The 19262-nt window shown below is 39.7% G+C and overlaps 1 protein-coding gene across 3 annotated transcripts in view; it reads left to right on the top strand.

The window, feature by feature from the left end:
- The window catches only part of unc5ca (unc-5 netrin receptor Ca), a 469386-nt gene that overhangs the window by 164623 nt on the left and 285501 nt on the right, over window positions 1-19262 (top strand). For all 3 annotated transcript variants that reach the window (XM_088076697.1, XM_088076696.1, XM_088076698.1), the window contains exon 2: window positions 7910-8008. In XM_088076697.1, the coding sequence (XP_087932823.1) occupies window positions 7910-8008 (99 nt within the window). The remainder of the gene's footprint in view (window positions 1-7909; window positions 8009-19262) is intronic.

The following is a 19262-nucleotide window of genomic DNA, read 5'->3' as shown; positions in this document are numbered from 1 at the left end:
GACACAAAAAAGGTTGAGAACACAGAAATAGAACGAGACCAAAGAGGACACTGACTCATTTGCCATGGCCATTTGACCAGTACAAAAGAAAATGGCTATTGTTGTTAGTTGTTATGGTGACAACACACATCAGTGCATCACACTCACAAGTTTGAGAGCTCTGTTTTGTTCCATCTTTACACCTATTTTCCTCATGAAACAGAAAAATACAACTGCACACTAATCCAAGTTTTTCTCTTTCACTGAACTTTAGCTTTATTGCCTTAACTCGTCATATTACACAGATCATTTAAACTAAAAATTAATAAAACTCACCAGTACAATTTCTTGTTAGTCGTCAAGTTAGTCAGAGCACTGTTCCAGTGATCACTAACTCTTATCAAAATGAACACTTAATTCACAGATTTAGATGTTAAAATATGATAATCTACACACTCTTTATCCACACCATCTCTTTCTGTCTCATAGGAAAGAGGTTGTCTGTAAACAAGCATAGATTGTTTGATTACCATTTTATATTTGAATGCATTAACAATTTGTGTTGAAGTCACATAAATAAGAAAATGTTGGTATTAGTGTTTCTAGTTTCTCAAAACAGCTAACATGGCCTCTTATATGTGTGTAGCTCCCGTGTGTGTGTGTGTGTGTGTGTGTGTGTGTGTGTGTGTGTGTGTGTGTTTGAATGGAATGTGTCAATGAAAAATGTGTTTTCTAAGCAGGAATAGACCTGCCATTGTTCCCTGCTAACCACTATCTACTGTGCTCAGGTGTTTTGTCATCTTATCTGCAGTTGGTCTTAAAACTTCTGCAACTGGGGCTTTACGCAAGAATTCATGATTGTCAATCACACGTTGTGCTTTTGTTTTTTAAAGCTTAAGAGATGATTTAAGTTCCTAATTGAATTGTTCGTACGGTAATTATCTTTGTGTGTTTTACAAAGTAATTAAATGATAGGATGCAAAAAGGTTTGCATATTTAATTTATTCATTTATTTTTAGTGGAACCAAATTAAACCAGTTATTACATACACAACAGTACAACTTAGAAGTATGTCCAGTACTGCACAATCCACATATCTAAGATAAAAATACTTTTACTTTTAATACTAGAGTAGGAATGTAATAGCCAGCATCAAAAAACAAGGGCAATTTAGATTAGGTGAAAGGACTGGGTGTTTCAGTCACTCAAGATCAGCATGCCATTTCTCTGGGATGTTTAAAGTTGGCCAGAAATTTGAACATTGGAGGATGTTATTTGGAGCAGGTCTTCATTTGTATACCTTAGTGTCCTTTAGTGTTTTAGCCTTTTACTCACAATATACCCCCTGCTGAGGCAGGCCCACCGCAGGCCCAGTGGGTGATCAGTCCTGTGCTCCTGCCCACTTACTGGCCTCTCTAAGTGATTAGTTGTTGGTCCAGATGGGGCCCTTACTTTTAATCCATAGCCAATGAATTTATTGTACAACCAAGCTTCAATTATCCCATTAAACCATATATTCAGTTAGTTAACAAAGGAAAAATCAACAAACTTTATGATGCTGCCATTACGTAGGTGTACACAGTAATGAAGGCCCGTCTTTGGAGCTGTGCTTCTCCCTGTCAGTTCAACATCTACCCAGTTAGCAAATAACAACACATCAGCCACAGTTAGCATCCAACTCCAAGCCACTGAACAGTGCTGCTCAACTCGGCCGTTAAACCCGGTAAGGACCGCTCAGCAACATTAGCCCTGTGATGCGAACAGTTAGCCCTGTCGTTCGGGTGAGTGTGCTGGTTGACTCTCACCAACTGTTCCCCGGTGTGCAGCTCACACTCCTGCAGCAGTAGTGTCATAGTTAACAGAGAGAAAGTGACAGCAGGGCAAAGAGGCGCTTAGCTAAGCAATACATTGTACACAGCTCCACAGTGAAACAAGATTTAACCCATTTTAAATAGCAAAAAAAGAAAAAAAAAACGTTACCGTCACATATGGAGGTTTGACGGTGATTATTGAATATACTTCATATGTTGAATGAATATATATATATATATATATATATATATAATCATATAACAAATGAATCATTGCTGCCAAACCTCCATATGTGACCATATATGATATAAAACACATTGCTTATATATGGGGAAAAAAATACAATGCATTATTCAAACCTAGCTTTAAGGAAAGTGTAATTTTACAGTGAGTCCTTCTATAGATAATTGGTATTTTCTGAATGTTTATAAATTGTGTGTGTGTGCGTGTGTACGCGTGTGCGTGTGTGTGTGTGTGTGTGTGTGTGTGTGTGTGTGTGTGTGTGTGTGTGTGTGTGTGTTCATCATTCATCCTCCTACTCTTGACTCATCCTTGTTTGTTGGTTTGTTTATTTTTTCTCACTTTGTTCTGGCATCCCACAGTGTGCTGACACATGCACCCATTCTGTTGTACCACCCCGAAACATTGCTTAGCACCACAGGGTGATTATTATGAGGCCATCCTCAGTTCAATGGCAAGTTGGTAACAGTATAAAAACAATAGGATGTGAATGACTAAGACATAAAAAGTCCAGTTTCTTCCCATGTATACTTAAAATGATTTTCAGGAAGGGTTGACTTTCTCATTTAAATACTATATGTGTGCATAGTTTGTGTTTATGTGTGTGGGCACTAGGGGGTTGATCTCATATCTCCTCACACACTAACAGCTTATCCTGAGCTGTTGGAGTCAGATGAATAAAGTGCAAAGATGAGAAGAGCATGAATAAGGTTTTGGAAGACAGTAACAGAAATAAAGGCACTTCCTGGCCATTTTATTTTGGTCTGAGTCAGAACTGCATACACATGTATGATGGCACACTCTCCACAAGCAATGCACATGTTGTTAGCTTTGACTACAGCTAAATGTTAGTACACAACCCTAAAGATACACCATCGGTCAAATGTGTGTAAAATATAGCACAAATAGGCTTTGCATTCAGCTTGAGCACACCTCTAGATGAACCAGAGATTTTTCAGATTGTTATCAAGAAACACCAAAGCAAAGTTCCTAATTGTGGCAGATGTGTGCTGTGATTTCGGCGCACCAGCAGAAAAGTGCGAAATAGCCCGCTGAGTGTTGACCAGGTGTAAGAGTGTGTCCTTCCAGCTCTGAGAGCAGGGAGAGCTGGGAACATGTGACTGAAACTGTGAGTCTTTAGGCTGTTGAGACGATGTACACACACACACACACACACACACACACACACACACACACACACACACACACACACACACACACACACACACACGGTCAGACAGGCTGAGTCACTGGTCTGTTCCTGTGGAGTGCTGATAACAGCATTTGCTCTGGGGCCTCTGGAGCAGGGAGCAAGTGTGTGTGTGTGTGTGTGTGTGTGCGTGTGTGTGTACGTGTGTCCATGTGTGTATTTTTGTCCTGTCCTTCATGTGTGCAGAAGTAGTACAGACTGAGCAAAAGATAAACTAAAAGAGTCAAAACAAAAGACAAAAAATAGACACACTTTTATGTGTGTGTGTGTGTGTGTGTGTGTGTGTGTGTGTGTGTGTGTGTATGCACTTGTGTAAGGGAGAATTGTTACACATTCATTAGTCTGAGTGTCTTTCTGTGTGTGCTTTCCTGCATAAAACAGGAGCAGAAGAAATCTTTAAAGTGGCTTCTGTCACGCAGGATCAGAGACTTTGTCGTAAGAGAGACAGGGAGAGATACGGAGGTAGAGAAAGAGGTGGAACAGGAAGAAATAACAGAGTGATGCAGAGAGATGTAAATGAATGGTGGAAACCAAAAGCTAGTGAGTTGAGGCGAAAGAAAAAAATATCAACATGTAGTAAATAATGGCGAGAGAGACATATGTGGCACAGAATCACTAAATCACTACCTGCCATTTCAGCAGTCCTTCCAGATGCAGTCTCTTTTCCTCACAGGTCACCTAAACTAAATAACAGCCACATACCCTTTAAAGCCCTGGACTTGGACAGCTGTGAAACTGACATGTCTTTTAACCCCTCAATTCTTTAAATACATATTTCTATCCCAAATCTGTTCACAGTTGCAGTACACAGAAACCCATCCCAGCATGCACTGGATGAGCAGCAGGGTACACCTGAGATGGTCTGTCAATAACACATCTTTGTCAGTGTATTATGAAGTGTGTAAACCTTGTACAATGCTACCTATGACACTTATTAGGTCTGTTATAGTCGACCACAACAGAGTCTTACGAACACGCACCAACACACACAAGCCCTGCTCTCGGTGACACACTGCCAAGTCTGCCTATACTAGGCCTATTTCAGCCTAACTAGGGGCTGGTCCAAGGCAAGCCTGAGCCAGCCCTTACTATAAGCTTTTTCTAAGAGGAAAGTTTTAAGTCCACTCTTAAAGCGGGAGATGGTTTCGGCCTCCCAGACCGAAACTGGAAGATGGTTCCACAAATTTTCACCTTGTTTGAACCCTTATCTAAAAATGTTCCAGCTCTTCAGTAAAGCCCATGTAATTTGAAAAACTAAACTCTAATAATATGGTTCCGCTCACTCCAATTGCAATTGTATTGTGAGTAAAACTATTCAGTTAGGGTGTTTACATGACACTTATAATAATCAGTATGTTGTCTATTGTGCATGCACAGCCTAGACAACTAAGCAGAGACAAAGAGAAGGACTTGGGGAGACAAGCGGAGGTAAAAGACAAAAGTAAAAGTGGAGAAATTGAGACACTGACAGACATCTCTCCAGGAAAGGAGATGAGTGGCGTTCCCTCGGGAAAAGTCTCATCCACCACTTCAGACAACCCAAGATGATCCGCTCCAAAGTACCCATGTACATTACAAACCCATGGCCCTCTATCTCTCTCCCTCTTTACCATTTGAGGTGAGCACAATAATTCACATTCACATAAGAATTGTGGGAAGAGTGCCTCTCATCGCACCAAGCACTCACCTCTATGGCTGGTTCATGCTCCCTGTGTGGGAGCTGCTGACGTAGGTGTCTCAAGATGGCCATATGCCTGAAAACAACTTTATTTCTGAGCATTGTATGAAAATAAAGTTTCCAAGACCCCCAAACCAAGTAAATAAACCCATAAGAACAGACCAGTAGTTAGTTTCTCTGCAGTGCATGCACCGTGTTATTATGTTATATGAGAGAGAGCCACTGGGCAGGTCAACATCACCCAGCAATGCATTGTGTTTGCTAAACAAATATATGCAAGCCCCCCTACCAGAGAGACTACCTCATAGATCAGGAGTTCTCAGTATTATTACTCAAAGATTAGATTTTTATTCAGGGTACAACCCAAAAACCAGTAAAACTGTCTGAACGCATTGAACATTGCTGCAAACCATGGATATGTTACATTTGCATGCTGTTGTGTAGCAGGTACATTGAAACTTTTTGTTTCAACACTGCAGTGGTTAATGTGTGGCTAGGTTTGTGCACAAAAAAACACTTAGGTATTGTTTGGAAAAGATCCTGTTTTGGCTTAAAATACACCATTCGAGGGAGGCAACCTGAGCAGGAAAAGCGCAATCTCTGTAAAAAATGTTACTTTTCATGCCTATAAAAAGCCCTTGGAAAGATAGTGACTACTCATTTTCTCGGTCAACTTTTGTGTACTTTGTCTACATCTTCACCTATTTTGTGACAGATTGTTCTGGGAAGACCCGCCACACTCTTCATATTGTTAGTCTACTAGCTGATCCAATAGATAACTCCAGTAATGAATCCTATGTTCTTACACTAGTTGCTAAAAATTCATATCAGCGAAAACATGACGTATTTTGTATCTGTGATGTAGGAGCTGATAGCAAGTTCTCCAGTGTAACGTCTATGCATGGACTAGACAGCAACCACCCTCTCAAGCAGTTAATGTCACCATGGCAACAATGTCAGTGATAGGGAAATAAACCACATCACAACCTCATTAATCTGGGGACACGATTACTGTGAATAATCTCCAGCTACACTTTATATTCAACTTCACTAACATTGATTGATCAGCAGAAAATATATTTCAAAATAGAATACATTACACCTCATACCGTATTGTCTCTATAACATAAACTATGGACAGTGCGGCTGTAGATCTTGGTTCAGATTTTGAGAAGCCCTTTTTGTCTCATGTTATGCTGATTTCATTTTTTAGATAGACTGAGAAAAATGTTTTAATGCAACGCTTTTTGGTGGCAACACATGGTTAAAGGGCAATAAGATAGATCAGAAGGATCAGCAGCATTGTGACGCACCATTGCCTGAGGAGCAATTGCATTGAATACATAAAAATGTATTGTCCTGGAAACTTTGTTTTTCTATTCATTTCAATCTGTTCCCATTTCAATTTCTTTTCCCAGGAAAGATATGCCGTCACATTGCCCAAAAAACTTGTCAGTTGCATCACAGCTTCAGTGCTCCAAGGCAGTACAGCCCGAGGGGTTATTGCCAATGTGTTGCATTAATTACAAAGCAAGTTCTTGGTGTCCATGCAAACTCTACTGTGTACTTTGTGCTGTTACTCATTTACAGCCTTTGTTAGTAAGGATGTCAACTGGCAGTGTTGCCCAAAAAAGTTACCTTTGTGATATAAATACATATGGTTATGTTTGAAATAAGAACCAAAGATGGAAAACTGGTGATGGTTTTTAGCAAGTTTTCATGTTACGTTTTGATGCTGCAGTGTACAATTTGTAGAAGATCTTTGTTTAAGTTCAGTTCTTTACCTTAGCGATGCCACATGCTAACCTTTTTTTTCCGTGTGCACTTCACATTATAGTGAAAAACAGTATTTTTTTCTATAGGCAGGTTAACATAATGAACCTTGATGATTTTTACTTGTGGTACTTAATTTGCTACCCTTTTGGTTGTGCAGTCCATCTCAAAATAACGTCCATTATTGTTGACTTTGGCAGCGAACCCCACCTTTCTACCACCTCGCTGACACAAGACTTAATTAACTTCACCTTCATCAGTCTCCTTTTAGTTTTTTCTTTCTTTTCTTTCCAGTCCACTGAATTTCACCTTCCTCCACCTCATTCTCCTCCATTTCTCTCTTTTTGTTGCCCCTCCTCTCTCTCTCTCTCTCTCTCTCTCTCGCTCTCTCTCTCTCTGCAAGCACGTTCAAAAAGTATTTGGTTTCATAAATTAATATATTAATCAGAGTAGAATAAAAGCTACAGCTGTGGCTTAAAAAACTGCATGATTTATGAAGCGCAAACTTCACAGCCACCTTCATGCTTCAAGATCTTTTTCAGCCTTTACATACACTTTTTACTGAAGATGACATAGAAAATGTGCCAATTAACAGGATTTGCTGCAGCATGTATGCATCACTTTTACAGACATGTGTCTGCTTGATTCACACTGCACATTGTGTCTAACTGATCCAATTTCTTCACATGGAAGGAACACTAAAAAACATTAGAATAAAATATGACACCTTCATGCCCTGACATGATATGAGTCCGGATGGCTTTTACTCTAGGTAAAATACATTAAAGCTGCGTTTTATCCAAATTTCTTCATGACTGCTTTGTAGTCAGGCTTGTTGTTTTTCATATGATTGTGAATAATCCATAACTAATGGATATTTATCATAAAACGATACATGGCAAACATCAAACGCAGTCAACCTAAAATGCAATTTTCCAAATGTAAAATGCAGTTTTTTTATGTAAGATATAGGCATAACAAATAGGCCAGGCTTATTTCTGTTCTGAGATAAGAGCTTCTATATGATAGTAGAAATTAACAGTATAAAGAGCCTCCTCCACATGATACAGTGCAACAAGCTTATGTTAAAAGCTTGTCATAGATATTTCCACATAGTTTCCATCCTGTTTTACTAAATGAGATTAAAAATTTTTTTTTTCATGAATACTTATTATAAAATAATTTGTTTTTCTCTTCTGGCTTTCCCTCTTCCACAGGGAGGCCAAATCAGAGGGTCAGTCAGAGAGCAGCGTCCCTGAAGCTGGTGGAGATTCAGGACAATTCAGCCCAGTGGATGCAGCGTTCTCCAGCTGAAGGTCAGGCTCTCTTTATTCGCAGCACATCACTGCTGCCCTAAAGACACATCAGGCAGCTCTGATTCATTTACATATGTTACGCTTTATTGTATGTAAGTGATATGCTGTGGTACATTCTATTCTAGAGTTGCACTGATCAATTGGCTGGCCGATTTTTAGCTTTAGCAGCCATGACTGGTGACTAGTCGATCAATCTCAGATGTAGCCAGTTCTGTCCCGGTCAAATTCACATGCATGCGCCACATGATTGTTCACATCACACGTACATCAGCACAGTAACTGTATTGTCACAGCCACTTCAACCCATTCTAATTCCATCTAGTTATTTGAATTGTGTCTTTCAAAATACATGCGGTATTCACAGGAAATTAACAATATCTGCTTGTTACTTGTATTAAATGTCACACCCGTCATGGCTCCTTTGATCCCGGGACACCACAATGCAGTGTATAATCACACACAGAAGCGGATGACGCCAATGTCAGTTGGCTTTGTGTAAAAGTGCAGGGGTGGTATAAAGGGGGACTTCGTTGTGGCCCTATAGTGCGATCTCTGTGTAAAAGCGGCAATGTCTGATGCTGACATCACTGCCAAAGTGGCGGTATTTGACGAGTTGGGAGTGAGAACGGGTTGCTGTTTCCTTAATCATCAAATGCACACACTTTGTGACTTATTTTCTAAAAATCTAGGCAGTAACTATAGTATATACAAATAGGCCAAAAATGTCTTCCCCAATACATTGATAAAAAAAAAAAAAAAGCTATGCTACGAAAGGCAGTCACACATCACAATACAGAAAAAAATCATTAGCAAATGTAATAATAATCATGAATGAATTTAAGAAATTACATTATTATTACTACTGGTTCTATTTTTACGGTGCACTTCAGCTCTGCATGTGGTTTGTGCAAGTGCTGTTGTTGTGCCCCTGCAGAAGCTGTTGCTTGACTGCTGTGGGTAATCAGTGTCAGACACGGTATTGTCTCTGTATTTCATTGCATTTTAAATGTTTTAAAAAGCGGAAAACTGCAAAATGATATAATTGCTATTTAGGCTGTCGACTGATACAGTTCTTGTAAAGTGTTAGTATGTTATTTTAAAAAAATATATAAAACAGTCAATAGAAATTTCATGGTATAATGTGTCCTTAAAAAGTCACCGTGTGCACTTTTCCTGTGTGGTGCTCGATCATAATGTTTGCTCCTGTAAATGGCATTCAGTCTTTATAACTTTTAGGAACCCTGATCTGAGATTGTTTTAAAATGCTCAGGTTAGCTATATAAATTTCACCTTTGTGACCCCCCTGGAGTGTTGGTTTGCAGAAGGTGTCCATTGAAAATGGCCCCCTCTCAATGTTAAATAGGTGATAACGGCCCTGCTAAAAGTGACTAGCAACAAATTTAGCAACCTATTCAGACCATCAGGAGAAAAAGTGTAAATTAATTCCCATGCATGCTGTTCATCTTTATGGCAGTAATCAGCAGAGCAGGATCTCTCCCCTCTCTCCTTTTGAGCTGTGCATATGGTGTAGTGCAGGCAGGAGGGCTCCATTCATTCCATTCATATATTATAAACACACCTTACTGCATTCATGTCATAGATACTGATTGATAACTTTGCATAATAGGCCTACATACACAGTAAAGTTTTCTCTGATTCTTCTTCTTTGGTATTTGTATGTCTGTTAATGGCTCTTTAAACCTTGTACTGTTTTGGAAAAAGGTAAAATTGTTTTAATAGTCAATTTTTATTTTAAACATACAATTTAATGTTTTTTAAAGAAAAGTAACAAAATGCTTATAAAGACAGAAAATTGAAACTGACCAAAATTGGCAGGTCAGAATCTGAAGTCTAGTCAGCCAGGAATGCTTGCAACTGGTGCATCTCTAGTATATTCCAAGGGAAAGCAGATAAGTAACCTAGTTTCCTAAGAAACAACCTCTAAGGTGAATTTGTGCTCCACCCCGATTTAGTGTGAATCAGCAGTGTAGCTACCCAGCCTTCATGATTCCCGAATTCCAAAGCAGCACTTGCTTTTCCACCTTGTTAAAAGGGTTCTCCGATGCACAGCGTTTCTCTGATAACCAACACTCTCCTCTCCCTTCAGGCAGAGTGAGAGTGAGAGAGAGAGGGAGGCAGGCAAACATCCAAATGTGTTCCTCCGTCAAAGGTAATGAAAGAAGCCCCAATTTCTTTGATCACACGGCAAGGGCATCAAGCCTGCGTTAGCTTTCTGAAATATTTCAGATGCTCAAAGCCTTATCTGTTTGCGCACACACAAACACACATGTGCACGCATTCTTTTGGGGCTCACAAATGTGCATGTAAATAAATCCAGCACATAAACACACAGGCATTGAGAAGCACAGACACTTTCAGTGCTGTCAAAAGCAGAAACAACATCTCAGACTGCAGAGATAAGTAGGCGAGGCAGGGTTGATTTCTATCACTTTTCCAAATGATATTGACACCAACAAAAAGCCGCCTGTCTTGCCTTTTCCTTTTATCCCCAACACCACCTTCATCCTTTTCTCTCACTTATCTTCTAGGTTAAGAATCTTCCAGTGGCGTATTTCATCTTTCTGTTTGGGCGCCCCATTTTCCTCTAATTTTGAAGTAAACTCTCCTGCAAAACTCTGATGCTCACAGACATTTTGTGTTAATAACAAAACACAATTTGAGGGATAACGTGGTTTATTTGCAATATGCAAGGTTTGTGTTTTCATTTGGAGCTGTCTTTTGGTTTTTCAGTGGTGGTGCTTAAAGGCTGTATAAACTATCAGTGCAACTTGCCCTGTCTTCTTCACTGTTGATTCTTTTAAAATTGATCTGTTTTCCTTTCTCTGAATCCCCCCTCTACCAGCAGGGTGCCTTTCAAGTACACTGAGCAACAGCAGCACGTTTGGGGTTAGAGTGGTGTAGGGTGGTGGATGGACCCTATTACTATCACACAATGGAGGCAAAATCAGTGGAGAGAGATGAACTGCTTTGGGTATAATTATGCTTCATTATTTATGCTAAATCCTAAAATATTACTGCAACCTTAAAGGAATAACTTTAAATTTTTGGGAACTACTTTTGTTTGCTGTCTTAAAGAGCGTTAGATCAGAAGATCTACACCACTCTCAAATAGGTATAAATTTTGGGGTGGGATGGGACGCAGGGGACCTGCTCCCCTTAATATTTAAAACATGGGCATTCGCCCCCATAAAAAAATGACAGCAGCAGCACTTTTTTATATTTTTTTTCTTTTTATTTTTTATTTTATTTTATTTTTTATCTGTCTGGCAGATGGGCTGTCCCGCAGCTCTCTTGGTAGATTGCGAGCCCCATGAACAAATGCTATGTCCTTACCACAGCAGCCGCAGGTTCAGTTCCAACTGGCGGCCCTTTGTTGCATGTCATCCACTTTCTCTTCCGCTTTTACAATGAAACTGTCCTATCTGCTAACCCTAACCCTAACCCTAACCCACGTGCTTCTGTTTCCTAAACCTAACCATTACCTTTGCAGCCTAATCCTAACCATGTGCTTCTGTTGATGTCCCAGTGTTGCTTGTCATGTGCTTTTGCTGCCTGAGCCTAACTATGTGCTTTTGTTGATATCCTGGTATTGGTTGCAGCATCCCAGAACTCAACAACAGACACAGGAGAATACCCAGATCACAATGTGTAGATGCAGAAGTCTACTGACAAAGCAGCAATATGTGACAACTTAGAATTAGAAGGTTTTGAATGAAACTAACATCTTTGCACTTTCGTGTCTTAGAGTATAGGGAACAGGAAGTTAAAGAAACAGGGGTAGATTACTTGCCCGACTGTGTTTCAAGGTGACAAAATCCACTTAGCATCTCCCCTAAAGCTCACTCATTAACAGTTGGGCCCATAACCCCCTGCAAGAGTACAAATTGTCATTTTTACACTTCGATTTTTGTATTAATTACACAGAGCTTTAGCTGTGCTTTTTTTCAGATTTTGATCAGGCTGTTTATAGTCTATATACTAAGATAAGCTAACACGCTGATGGCTGAAACTTTATACAGACAGACATGAGCATTGTAACCATCTTCTCATCTAACTCACAGCAAGAAAGTGAGTGAGTGTTTCCCACAGTGTTGAACTATACCTTGAAGATTTAGACGCTATGTCACACTTAAGGAGATGCTAGTAAAATACCAGAACCTTCAACAACCATAATAACTTCCTGGAATAACATGCTTTTTTGAATAGAGTTAGAGGTGAATTATTCAGTTTGAGGTAACGTCTGAAAGTCACAATCTGTAATCGTCATCATAGCTCACCATGAAGTCAAAGCCTCCTCCTTTCTCTCGTCTTAGACATGAAAAAAAGAAGGAGAAATATGTTGAAAAATGAACCCATTAACTCAACAGCACATTACCCACATCACACTGTCTGGAAGAGTGGGAGAGAAAGCGAAGGTGGAGGGATGGTGGGAAGTATTTACGGGGAAGAAGCCGAAAGGCAATACTGTAAATCTGGAATAAAAACTATGTAGTGAAGAAGGGTGGGGGAGTTATGGAGAGAGATAGATGTGAGAGGACAGAGGAAAGTGAAAGTAGAGGAGAGATGGATGGAGGAGAGTGTGTTATGAAGGGTGGTAGAGGACAAGAAAGAACGGCTGATGTGGATGTATAATGGCTGATGCTCAAATTTTAGTGGAAGGCTACAGATCAGTGGACTGGTTGTAAGACGTTTGGGATTTGATCCCCTGTCGAGTCATTTCAGAGTCTTAAAATCTGGGACTCTGTGGTCTGCACACAGTGTTAAAGGAGGTGTCAAAGGAGAGCTAAGCCTCTGTGAGACACTGACGTCCTGTCCAGAGGGCTGTTTCACGCCACTGAAACAGGAAATAAGATTCTGGATCGTGACGCAACGTGGCTTGAATAAAGCATACATGTTCTGGAAAACATTGTGCAGGGATTCGTGATGAATGGTTTCCTTTAAATGGCCATGAAATCAGGATGACGGTGGAAGGAGGGAGTTGAGTGGGAGTTGGCGAGGGGGAAATAGGGATGGAGATGTGTGGGCGGAAGTAAGGACAGATAGGAGGAGAAGAGTGTGGTGAGGGAGGGAGAGAGAGGGAGTTGGAAGTGGGAAGATAGAGAAAAGACAGGAAAGAAAACAGCGGAGAAAGTCATGGAGGGGAGAGGAGGGAAGAGAGACGGCAGAGTGGAGGTGGTGGAGAGAACTGCCTGTGTATCTGTGCATGAGAGAAAGAGAGAGGAGAATACAGAGCTGCAGACTTGCTCAAGGCACCACATTTCTGTCAGCAATGGCATCTTTATCTGCCAAATGCACTTTTGATGCCTCGCCACATATGTTGCTGTAAATTACTTTTAAGACCCATATTAAAGGGACTGAGATGGGGACCAGAGTACCGTGGTTTCGCCCTGGGTCTTTTTTAATGGAGGAGAGAAAGAGGAAGATTTCTGGCACCAGTTTGTCTTGGGTGTGTTACTTACTTTGAGCACTGTTTTCTTCATTTTCTTTCCTGTTTTCTGACATTCTTTTCTTTTATCTGGCCCTTCATTCTCTTCCTCCCTTCCTCCTTCCCCTTTTGTATTTGTTGTCTTCTGTTACATACGTTTACTCATGTTCCACTGTTTCCCACCCTCCTTTTCCCCTCCATCCATGCATCTTATATATTCAACCCCCCTCTTGCCCTACATGCTTGTAGACACTCAGTTTATCCCAGTTTTGTATGTCATTGCTGGTAAAAGGAGAAAAGGGTTTGAAGTCCTATTAGGACCAAGAGTTAAGAAGAAAGCCTAGTGGTTTGACTTCTTTATTTTTAAGGGACCAACCACTGTACAAACATGCATTCATGGTAAAAATATAAAAGTTATAATGTGCTTTACAAGAAGAACAGACACAAAGTAAATTAAATCAAAAATATATGATTTAAAACAACAAATTTACAACAAATTTCACCAGTTGAAGAGAAACCATAAAGAAAAAGGTGAGTTTTATGCAGAGATTTAGCTCCACGGCTGAGGGGCCCAGACAAAAAAAGCCTGGTCACCTTTAATGACATGTCAAGATTTTGGAAGCATTGGAAGTGTCCTGCCAAAGGACAGCAAGCAGCCATCAGGCTTATAGGGAGATAGCAGATCACAGATACAGGCAGGAGCCTGAACATTTAAAGCTTCAAAAAAACAACAATATATTAAAATAATTTCTAGAGACTCACCAGGTAACCGGTGGAGAAAAGCAAGGACTGTATGTGGTTGTGACAGTCTGGCAGCTCTTTTTTGTATAAGTTGCATTCTTTGGATGTTTGTCCTGCTGATACCACAGTAAAGTGTCTTATAACAGGTATGTCTGATGTTGATGAAAGCATGGATGACCTTGTCTAGGCCTGTCATCTAGATGAAGTGAATTACCTGATCTTCCTTAAATGTCTCAGTTGGACAAAGCAGGACTGCACCTCCATAGTAACCTCAGCGTCAAACGACAGCTCCGACTCAAAAAGTACACTAACCTTACATGCCTCTGTCTGAATATTATATTATTATAGACAAGATATTGTTAATGCTGCTAGCACTGGGGCCAGATAAGGTGATTAGAATTATTTTTGTATATATATATATATATATATATATATATATATACAAATATATATATTTGGAGCCATTCAGCTGCAGGAAATTTGTTGACAAACATTTCTCAAGGTTAGCAAGACAAGACATAATGCAGGATTCATTAGCAATACTGGGCTTATTTGGAACATAAAGCTGCATGTCATCTGCATAGTATTAAAATCAATATTATCTCTATACAAGATTTATTCCAGAGGAAGCATATGCAGTAAGAAAAGAGGGGAACTAGAATATATCCCTGGGGAATCCTAGAAAGGAGAGGAGCATAAGCGAAAGAGGTATCTCCAAATATAACAGCATGTCCTGTTTGACAGATAAGGGATGAACCACTCCAGAGCCCCATCACTTATGCCAACATAGTTTATCAGATGGATGATTTAGACATGTGATCCACAGTGTTGAAGGCTGAAATGACGGGTTCAGGCCTATATATGTTGGCAGCATTCATAAATACACACTGCATGCACCCAAGTGTATCTATAAGAGGCAGATTTTTTTTTCCGTTTCTGAAGAAGACCAACCACAGCTACACTGACAAGACCTTTGTTTAGCCTGTTAAATATACAGACTAGTGACAATTTATTGGAGAGACCTGAATAAATGAGTGGAGAAACACAACATATGCAGACGCTTCCACACAGGTCAATGTTACAATAAAATTCAATCATGTTTTGTGGCATGTATAAAAATGCTGAGCAATTGATTCCAGTTTTCTATCAGGATGGCAAGAGGGAAGATTGAAGTGACTTTTAAAGAAGGTGTAATGTTGTGTCACGGATGGCAGGAGCTTCACTCACAAAGACTGATCAATTGGCTCGTTTTTCTATAGGAACAGTGACTTATGTGGCATCTGCATTTAAATCTGTTGAAAAGACAGTGGTGTAGAGAGGGATATTATGGTAGGTTTGCACTGTATAAATCCATCATTACAAAAATGGTGCACATTTGAGAGCTCAGTGGTGCAAAACCAACTGGCACTGGTCTACAGAGATGGGGGAAGAAGAAACATGGTTAGAAAAGTGATACAGTCAGAGTCATCCTTTGCAATAAGTAGGTTGCAACAAGCTGTCGAGTGCATATGTGGCACACACCAAGAGAATGGTACATGCCTGAATGTTTGACCTCTACAGTGAGGGAATCTACTTGTCCTCTTAGAGGAAAAAGTCACTGCGGATCTATACAAAGTTGTTGTGAGTGATCACCTTCATCCACTGATAAATCATTTCAGTCCTGATGGGAGGGGTCTCTTCCAGGATGACAATGGCTCCACTAATAGGGCATGAAGGCTCACTGAAATGTTTGATGAGTATGAAAATGATGTGAATCATATGCTATAGCCTTTGCAGTCAACACAATTGAACAAGTATGGGAAAGTTTTGACCAACATTTTAACGAGTGCAACTGTCCTTTAGAAAAGTAGTGTTTATCCCTCTAGTAGAGTTCCAGTGACTTGCAGAATCAATGTCAAGTGTACTGAAGCTGTTCTGGTAATACATTGTGTACATTGATTTTTTTATTGACTTTGCTACCTGTTATGTGTAAATTCATGAATTACAACACATCTTTATCTATCTTCTGGCATAATTTCTACTTCCGTTAAAGTAGATAATGTGCTCCTCATTCAGCATTTACACCACAGCTACACTCCACAATACAAGCAAATACACTAGCTGGAGGCCACTGTTTTAATTCTTGAAAAGCATTTCCCCCATCTTTCTGTCATTCTTTGAGTCCATCGTTAAAGTAATATTAGTTGTGTCTATTGCTCCTTTTAATTAACTATGATAGATTGTATTGAACTAGTCAATATGACAGCTCTACTGTTTTACCATTTTAAAATTTAATTTTATATTTTAAAATGTTATATCAATTCTGCTATAAAAACAACTGCCCCTGTAATCACCAGAAACACAACTGGCGTGCTATTTACCTAACAGTCTAGATATTTGAATCACATTTCTTTGTTTGGGATACGGAGTTGATGCGAACAAGCTAATGGAATAATTTTAGCCCCTCTAGCAAGCTTGGGATTGTTAGTATGTTGGTGGGTACCATTGTAATTGCAACTAGCAGCTTCCCTTCTTCTGCAGACTGAACAATGCAATCTGTGGACACAGCAATGGCACCGTGCTCCAAAGCTTCTTCAAAATGCAGCAATAAAAAAAGGAATCAACACTAGAGATAAGTGGGAATGCATTAAATGCTCCACTGCTTTTATTGCGGATGTTAGGCCAATCTGGAACATTTCCTGTATTTATAGAAGCAAAGTCATTATACTATTCTTGTGCTGTGGCAACGCAATTTAACATCAGGCTAAAGCTCATCTAACAAATGACGTAAAGTCACGACTCATCGTGGTCTTCACTTTAATAAGATTCCAAACTGCAAAGAATCACTTTAATGATTCTGATGTACAAATAAGTGATATTGCAAATAATTGCGACGTACTGCTATATCTTTCCTGAAAGTGTAATTTTGGTCCCAGGTCTGCGCCTAACTTCACTCACGACGTAACTATAGAAAATGCTTAAAAGTAAAGTTAAAAGAGGCTGAGGGAAAAGAAGAGGGATGAGACGTGTGAGGCAGGACTTGATGAGAGGTACATTTAAAGATGCATGTAGGGGTGTTTTAGGGGGTGTTATCATTCCTAAATGTGCAATGTGATCTTGCAAGGTTCAAGCCGGATTTAAATGATTACATCTTGTTCTATTTGAAATCCACTGGATGCAGATTTGTAAAAATGATTTATTAATAAGAAATGTCAATATTACATTACTGACGTGTTTCATCACAGTACAGTTATTTCTTTTAGTTTACAGGAAAAAGAACACTTCGAAAGTACAAGATACAAGGTAGATTTATTTGTCATTTCTCTTAAATGTGGTTTAAGAAGAAATGAAATTAAAGTTAACCCTATATCCTGCTACATCTTTTTGGCATCGAAGGAGTGCAGGGTAAAGAGTGCAGTACTTCTTGAATTATGTTCGTATTTATGTTTGTATTTAAGAACTTAAATTCATACTTAACATCAGGTAAATTAAGGTAAACCTTTTTTCGGCCACACTTCCATATAAATCGGCATGGTAAAATTATATATTACAGCTTCCACTCTAACTTTTAGAGTAGACAGGCAAATTGGCTGTCATGAAAATTGATATACAGATAGAGTTCAAAATTCAATAACATGTCTAAAATAAAATAAATATCATAAGCATACATGAAAAGACAGCATGATAGCAGATGCAGCTCAGATTGAGAGCGAAAATGGCTTTTTACTGTTCATATGTAACTGCTGATTTCCAATTCATTGAAACAGCTACAAATTAACAAGAGAGTGAAATGTTCTCCACCTGACATCAGTCGCGTGTCATGTCTGAATTGAATCCCTAATCTTTTCTAGACAGGAGAGGGAAGAACTTCTCTGGTAGACCTTATGTAACTGTTGCACAATCCTTTCATCACATTGACTTGCACTTTGCAGACCCACTCATCAGAAGTATTGAAGGCCTTTGCCACAGGCTGCTCACTTTCCTGCTTGTATGTTTCCACACAGAGCAGAGTCTCCTTGGCTGATGTCATGTTGAGTTTTCTGCCTTTTGAGAAAGGACTCCAATGTAGGGGGTAGTCACATCTTATACAAAATCAGAATTTTCTGTTTGTGTTGAAAGGCTTGTTTACTATAAGAGGGGTTCACAGGATATTTATGTGAGTGACATTGAGAGATGTGTTTGGATCGTGAAAAGAGAAAAAGAGTCTTGCATTGAGTGTAGCGAAGATTCCGGGAAAAGACTTTATTGAAACATTTAGCTCTTCACAAAGGAATAGTGTCCTTATTTGGGCCTGTGACATCACTCTATCGGGAATCCCCCACGTGGTGTGTGGCTTCCTGCTCCTGGACTCCTGTAGCCAGCGGCATGTTTTAACACCGTTCAGGTCGGAGCCGCCCCTTGATGGAAAGGTCGCTCTGCAGACCACACGCTGTCAGGTTGGCCACCGCAGGCAGGGATCCCTACTATGCTGCCTCCAACTGAGGCTGCAGTCCTTGAGTGAGAGAGCGGCACTTCATTTCAATCACTGCAATACAGCTTGATTTGCACTTGTCTTTCTGCCCCTTGGGCTAGTGCTTTGTAGTGTTGGCCAGCCTATTTTTTTTTTTTTTTAGTATTTTCTGCTTCCTGTTTTCTGCTCCCTTTTTAAAATATCCCTCATCTATTCAGTCTGAATGAAACAGGCTAACAGGGACTCTTTCCACAGGTGGGCATCAGTGACTGAAAAACAAAAGCGTTGTGACATTGTGTCCATCAACGCTTTGTTTTTCAGCTGTAAAAACTCCTTATGAAGGCATGTTTGGCATTCTGTGGGAGTCGATCAAACAGAAAGTTCTTGAAGCTAATGACTGTTAAGTTTTATCAACACAGTCAATTTACAAATGTTACATCAAATGAGTCCCTTTTTTCCAAACTTAACTGCACTGACAGCAGCTGGTGGCTTTCAGCAACCTGTTCAGGAGAAGTCTGGCTCTTTCCAATACAAAGAGTGAAAGAAAGTAAAGCATCATGTCGGCGTTCACATGTGCGCCCTTTCATCTTTATGTTCATCAATGTCATGACATTGGAATAATGATTTTGTATTACCCA

The sequence above is a fragment of the Plectropomus leopardus genome, chromosome 4, assembly GCF_026936395.1.
Source record: "Plectropomus leopardus strain MGB_pleo_1.0 chromosome 4, ASM2693639v1, whole genome shotgun sequence".
Lineage (NCBI taxonomy): Eukaryota > Metazoa > Chordata > Actinopteri > Perciformes > Serranidae > Plectropomus > Plectropomus leopardus.
The sequence above is the reverse complement of the archived record's forward strand: the minus strand, read 5'-3'. Positions and strand labels throughout refer to the sequence as shown.